The 6,943-nt window shown below is 43.2% G+C and overlaps 1 protein-coding gene across 1 annotated transcript in view; it reads right to left on the reverse strand.

Annotated features, from left to right (window-relative positions):
- Positions 1-6,721, reverse strand: part of WNT2 (Wnt family member 2) — a 47,256-nt gene extending 40,535 nt beyond the window's left edge. The window contains exons 1-2 of the mRNA XM_028526234.2: positions 5,873-6,721; positions 3,622-3,848 (exon numbers count right to left, since the gene is read on the reverse strand). Coding sequence (XP_028382035.1) covers positions 3,622-3,848; positions 5,873-5,955 — 310 coding nt within the window. The 5' untranslated portion in view covers positions 5,956-6,721. The remainder of the gene's footprint in view (positions 1-3,621; positions 3,849-5,872) is intronic.
- Positions 6,722-6,943: the final 222 nt, after the last annotated feature.

A 6,943-nucleotide genomic window follows, 5' to 3' on the forward strand; every position in this document is an offset into this window, starting at 1 on the left:
GTGATTCAAAATGTCAAGACGAGTGTGACTTTTTGAACCACACAGCTGGGAGAACAAACCACCTTTTCGCATCGAAGCCCTGCTTGGTTCCGTTTGTCATTCAGTGCTAAAATTTATTATATGCCCCTTGCAATATTTGCTCTGCTAGTCTCATTATTAAAAATCAGGGAAACATATCTACACCATATTAAATGGCACTTACCTCAGCCTTCCAAAAATATGTCCCCCCAAACCTTTAACCATCATAAAAAGAAATCAGTCACACTCTGTAGTTAGGTAAAATCAATGACATGAATATTTGCCATAGGTAGCAGGTATGCTCTCCAGAGAGAAATGCGATGGTTGTGAGAGCTGTTTTATAGTTCCAGGTTATATTATAAGATTTTCCAAGTGGAATTGAGGTGTTTGTAAAAGATGGTGACTAACAGATGCTAATGTGGCTTAATCTCAGGTGGTGGCTCTCAGATAAATGAGATTTTTATTATACCCATTTTACATTTAGGAAAATATCTTGTCAGCAGTCACCCCACTGAATTGCTAAAGCCTGGTTTTGGATTGGAGTTTAGTGTCCACATTTAGAGATACCACACAGAGGGAAAATTCCTAAATGCTTAATGTACTTAGCACTAGGCTGAAAGAAAAAAATCACTTAAAATCTGCTACATTTCAGGAATAATTTTCAAAGCACAAATATCACCTTTCAAAATATTTGTCACTTATTATTCAGACACATTACTAAATAGCTAGATGTTTATTTATTTATTTAAAAAATTTAGCATGTGGACTGGCTTTTCATTGTACCCCCAGATGTTTTGGTATCATGTTAGATGTGGCCTTAAGATGTTTTCAGTTAAGTGTCTTAGATGAATCACTAAAATGCTATGTGTGAAATAGTAGCACATTTCAAGAGTTGGCTTTCTAACAAAACAAATTTTGATTTTTCAGACTCTTCTTAGAAAAGTGGATTCTTTTTAGAGCCCTCACAATATGAAACAAAATCCAAATCTAAATAGTGATATTTAGACTTCCTGATGTGTTACTATTGAAGTTTCTCTAATTTTTGGATTGAGATAAGTCAAGCAATGTCTATTAAGTGCATAGGCATAGTTTTTGTTTGGAGTGGGGGACTGTTATATGGAAGGACAGAACATTAGAAGCTAGGTTTTCTGGAAGGTTATGGGTTCAACTCTTTTTAAAAATTCTTGCTTTTTAATTTTTAATTTTATTTTTTATATTTGTAGGAATGAGACCTAATCACCTTTTTTTAAAGGCTTATTCTAGAATTCTAGAGATATATCTTTGCAGAAATATTTATGGGTTTAAGTTTCTCTGCCTGGTATTGGTGACAGTCTGTTGAATGAGTAAAATGCAAATGTTCCTAAAAATCACTGTCTTACTCTAAGCTGTCTGAAGCAAAAGAGGCAAATGTTCTCCATTTCTCTGACACTGGGATATACCAGTAACTTTTATGTTCTCCCTGTAAACAGAATTGCTCTTTGCCTTCCTAGTTATCTATAAGGACATTTAGGTTTCTATAGGCAAGTTCTAGGATTTGAATTCCTGCCAGGCAATTAATTATAAAAATCTTTGGATAGCTTCACTGGAATTTCATGATTATTTCCAGGATAAGCTACCTTAGGCCAAATTCAGCCCTCCCAGACCCAATGCAAAGTCATCACTGACAGTCACATGAGTTTACATAAATGTCCAGGAGAATCTGGCCTTCTGTGAAGAATGGAAGGAAATTGTGTAGCATGAGCGTTTTAAGTTTTGAGTACTTTGGCAAAGCATTCAAGCTTCATCTGAAAGAACTCTGAAGAAGTACAAGAGGACTTAGACTAGGTCAAACTAGTTCCAACCTCTTCATTCTCAGCTCTGAAGAAACAAATACCATCAAGATTAAGTTAAAGTGTTTTATGAATGAATCCTGAGGTCTGGCAGAACTTTAAGATCAGTGATCAAAATTACATCCTTTGATTTGTGATCTAAAAGGTTTTTTCTTTTCCATATAGGGACATCTTAATAGATTTTCATAGACAGAATTTGGAGGTGATCATTTTATAAATGAGAAGGACCTTTAATTTGTACACATTGGGAAATTGTGAGGACTTTGGGAAGGAAAAACCATAATACATCTTAAACATTAAGAGCCTGTACATAATACATCTGAAGATGTCTTGTGCTAAATATTTGCAAATTCTCTTTGTCAAGTTCTGGTACTTTAATTGATTGGTGAGCTAATCTAGGTGATGTCTGAAAATTCCATGTTGTTGAAATTTACTATTAACCTTTCAAAAATGTCATATCAAAACTCAAAATGGAATGCAGAAGAATATAGTTCTTAAACTAGAGAATAAAATTGCAGAATATGGCAGTAAATTTACTTCAGGGATACACTGAGGGTGAGTGCACTACGCCCTTGGGGGATTTCAGAGACATTCAGTTATGCATTTGGCCTCATAAAACCCTAGGGCTGTGATGATTACATGATAGAAACACCCTCTGTTAAGCATTACCAAGTGCACAGCCTGGATGATTTCTTAGGAATGGGGGGATGGGGTGGGCAAACACAAGTGTAAAGTTTCCTGTTTCTGGGGTTCACACAAAACCTTTTTGTGTTTTCGATTAGATTTCTCAGTACCAAATGGGATGGTGCTATTTCTTGGAAAATGGTAGTAACATGAGGTGAAAGAGCAAATATTTTTAGAAAGTAAAATGTGATTTTCAGTTAATTTTCTCTGACTACATACCAGCTAGTGGGCTACTTTCCACATTCACGACTTTTAAGAACTTTATTATGTACTTAGATAATGCTTAATACTCCTTCTAAGTATTAATAGTTCATACCCCTATCCTCCATAAATACCCTTCTGCCTAAAATATACCTGGGAAATAATAGGCATTCACTACAAGCTCATCCATCCATTCATTCACTTAACCATTCAATGACTGAATGGAGTCTGCAATACGCAAGGCACCAAGTGAAAAGCAGGGATAGCAGGCTAGTCCTGCCATATAGAATTTACAGTCTACTAAAAGAAAATGTTTAATTCAGACACAGTGGGACCCAAAGCTGAATAGCTGGGTGGGAGATCAAAGGTGATGTGCAGAGATTTGTCTCTGGTTCTCAGTAACATGTAAGTGTCATTGAAATAATTACTATGACAAATAAAAGATTTGAGCATTCCATCCTTGTCTTCCACTCAAATCCTTCTGGAAGATTCAAGTCCCAGAAAGAAGAGTTAAAAAGTCAAAAGTGCCCTGTGGCTGCTGCCTCCTTTCTCCAAGAGACAAAACCTGAACCTGGAGGGACAGGCAGGGCTGGGACATCACTGGATGGACAGAGCAAAGAGTAAAAAAGATACCAGCCTGGAGTCTACATTCCAATCTATGACTAGCCTCCTACAAAACTTAAGACAAGTTCCTTGATTTCTTAAGTCCTCATCTGTAAAACAGACAATACTTCCAACAGAACAAGCTTCTGATTGTATAAAATGCAAAAAAACAAAAACAAAAACAAAACAAAAACCCAAAACTGAGCAGAGACTTCAAAGAAAAAAATAAAAGGGAGGAGTGTGTAGGGGGAGAGCCCAAAGAGCTGCCCAAAGGCAGGAGACTTACTTCGGAGCAGGACCCTGCCAAAGAGGCTGTGGTCCCTGTCTAGTGTGTTGCAGTTCCAGCGGTGCTGGCGGAACTGGTGCTGGCACTCAGCTGTCCACTCGGCCACGCCCAAGCCAATAGCACGCATCACATCTGGGTTTCGGTGGCACAGCTGCCGCTGGCGGCTCACCAGGCCTGGCACGTTGTCACACATCACCCTGGAGGAGCCGCCTGTAGCTCTCATGTACCTGGGAAGGAATGACACAGGGGTGAGAACACTGAACTTGAGGTCCCAAGCCATGTTTCCCAGGAGACTGAGGGGTTCAAAACACTTTTCAAATATCAATTCCTTATCCTTTTGGGGATATCAGAAAGCAAGGGTTATTTAATTTTAGTTCCATGGAGAAGCGACACTGCAGGCATGGGAGTAATATTGGTAGAAGCCACATGGAAATGGAGTGATGACTGTCTTGGACATGAATTGAGCATCAGCAACTGATGCACTGGGCAGTCAGGAAACAGAATGAGTGGGGAGGGGCAACATCTTTTGGGAAGAACCTTCAAAGGCTGTTCCCAAGAAGGTTCTGATCTCAATGATGAAATGTGTCTGGACATGGCATTGGGGAAAGCTGACCTTTAAAGCTCCTCACTCCCATTTATTTGACCCTAATGTTTAAATGTGTTAAGAAACTGTCTGCATCTGTCTAATCGACACCTGCTGGTATCTGATGTTACACTCTCCTCATAGACATGCCATTCTTTCCTCACTAAAGAATCCTTTAAATATTTCCATTTTCCAGCCCTTCTTGGCTTTTATAGAAGACCTTTGGAAAAAAATATTTCTATTGTTATTAAGGACACTAAATGTTTGGAAGAATCAAACAGTGTTATAGCTCCATAAAGTACTTTTGAAAAGAAACTTTAACAAAAAAATTACATCATCATCTCTGCCCAGATGTTCTCTATTAGTTTTGAAATGTTTAGAAAGGTACCTTTTATATAACCCAAGCTGCCATAGGTGTCTTTTGAAGCGATCAAACAAGGAGAATGTCTTTTCTTGTATTTTCATTATTTTATATAATCATAAAATTGTTATAGCTGTGATTTCCCAAAAAATATATTTAAGTGACAGCTGAGAGACAATGTGACAAAAAGCTTGGGCAATAAATAATGTTTATCATGGAAACAGAAATAGTCATTTTATTGAAAAATGGTCATTCTGATAAATCAATCTTTGATCCTATGTCAGCAATGTCAAGGCTAAATGCCTTCCTGTTTGAAGCGTCTTAAGAAGGAATTGAATCCCTCTTCCCATCAATGCTCTGTGACGTTCCTTTGGAGAGTTCCACTGTCCTCCTGAAGTTCCCTGCTCTAGCTTTTCATTTGGCGGAGACTCCTTACTTTTGCCAGGTCCTTGAAAAACACCCCAGGGTAACAGATCTTTCCGAATCAATATTAATATATTTTGAGGCAGGTTTAGGTGTGAGACCGTTAAAGGGCTCTTATTCCCCTCTCTTTTCAAGGTCTTTAAGTCGGGAGATAGAGAGTTTCTGGGTGGGTAATCTCCTTTTTGTAATGACCTGTTATATTTACTGTGCAAAATAAATAAATAAATCGCTGATTGACGTTCACAGGACAGCAGCAAAGTTACTCTTTGAGGGGTCTGTGGTCTTGAAGCACGCTACCTCACTCCCCCCGCCCCACCCCAGCCTAAGCTTCTCACTGAGGTGGTAGGTCTCTCTCTACCTGGAGGCAGACAGCACAACGTTCTCCCGTCTCACTGGGGCCAAGCATTAGGAATGTGGAAGGACGGGAAATAATAAAAAATCACACGCTTTGGGTTCTACAGCTCCTGACTGCCTGCCTGAATGGGCCCCTAGGTTTATCTTGAGGGCTTTTTTTGCGGGGGCGGAGGAGGCGGTGGGGGGGGAGATTGTGAACACACACACACACACACACACACACACACACACACACATCTGAGCTAGAGACCCGGCTAGCGTGTCTCAACGGGATAAAAAATTGGCTGATTTTGCTGCCGCTCAGCTGGATCCAAATAAACTAAACATCAGAGCTCTCATTTGAGGGGAAATGTGGATTTTTTGGAGTTGTCAAAGTTGGAATGGTCTTCAGAGGAGGCGCTCAGGATGAGGCTATAGGACAGGGCAGCAGCCAGGGTTTGGGCTGGGATCTGTGACTGCTGGGGCCAAGGGGGAGCGCCGCGGTAAATCGAAAACCACCACCCCCGCCGTGCCCTCACGCATGGACTTACCACCATGAAGAGCTGACCTCAGGGCTGAGCCAGGTCAAGAGCAGAGGGAGCCAGAGACAGATTCCACTGAGAGGGGCGTTCATATTAACCCCCTTGCGTCCGCATCAGGTCAGACTCCGTGTGCGGGCGCCATACGTGCCCAGAGCAGAAGCGCTCAGCACCCTGAGCGCCTCCTCACCACCGCCGGCGCCTCGCCGCGCCCGCGCCCCACGCTCGGTCTTCGGAGAGTGGTGAGACTCGCTGATAAAGTTTCAAACGACTAGCGGGGCTAGCGATAAAGGCCAGTGCTGGCCGCCTCGCCCACAGCCCAATTCCCCAGGCGCAGAGAGCGCAGGCAGCCGGAGAGCTCTGCGCACCTCCCGCGCACCCCTGTCCGCTCAGCTTCCAACCCGCCGGGGCTCAGTCAAGGGAGGGGGCGCTCTGCCGGGCGCCGGCGGGGAGGGGCGCGGGGTTTATCCAAGGGTGGATGAAACGATGGCAAGAGATGTCTGCAGGCGAAGTGAGGTGGGGAAGAAGGAACACCTCTGCACGGCCCAGGGTTCCCGTGCAGGCAGGCACCTCTCGGGAAGCTTCCAACCAAAGAGCATCAGTGGGCTCCGGCCACAGGGACCAGCATTCAAGATAGGCTAGGTTACCCTCCGGCAAACAGAAGTCTCGGAATGTGGGGCGTAGGGAATCGAGGGAAGGGATTAGGAGATAACTGTACAGAATGCAGGAACCCAGAGACGATTTTCAAGGCATCGCTCTCCCTAACGCTGAGAGGAAGAGTGAGGAGATGTATTGTACATTTGGAGCAGCTGAGTTTATGCAGGGCAAGGATGGGAAGGGAGGGGCCAGGCCTCAGGAAAATGAAGACTTGGTGGCCTTGACTCCTGGTGCTGGGCTTATGTACAGAGCTCGCAGCGAGGGGAGCCGGGAAGGTCCATGACCCTCCGGACCTCACCCAGGCGTCCTCCGCCAAAGCGTCCTGGGAAGATGCGGGTTTGACGGTTTTGACGCACACCCAGCTCCTCCCCCGGCGTTGTGGAGCGCAAAAGATCACGGAGGGAGGAACCCAGGCAGCAAGGGGCC

This window comes from Phyllostomus discolor, chromosome 10 (genome assembly GCF_004126475.2).
Source record: "Phyllostomus discolor isolate MPI-MPIP mPhyDis1 chromosome 10, mPhyDis1.pri.v3, whole genome shotgun sequence".
Classification (NCBI taxonomy): domain Eukaryota; kingdom Metazoa; phylum Chordata; class Mammalia; order Chiroptera; family Phyllostomidae; genus Phyllostomus; species Phyllostomus discolor.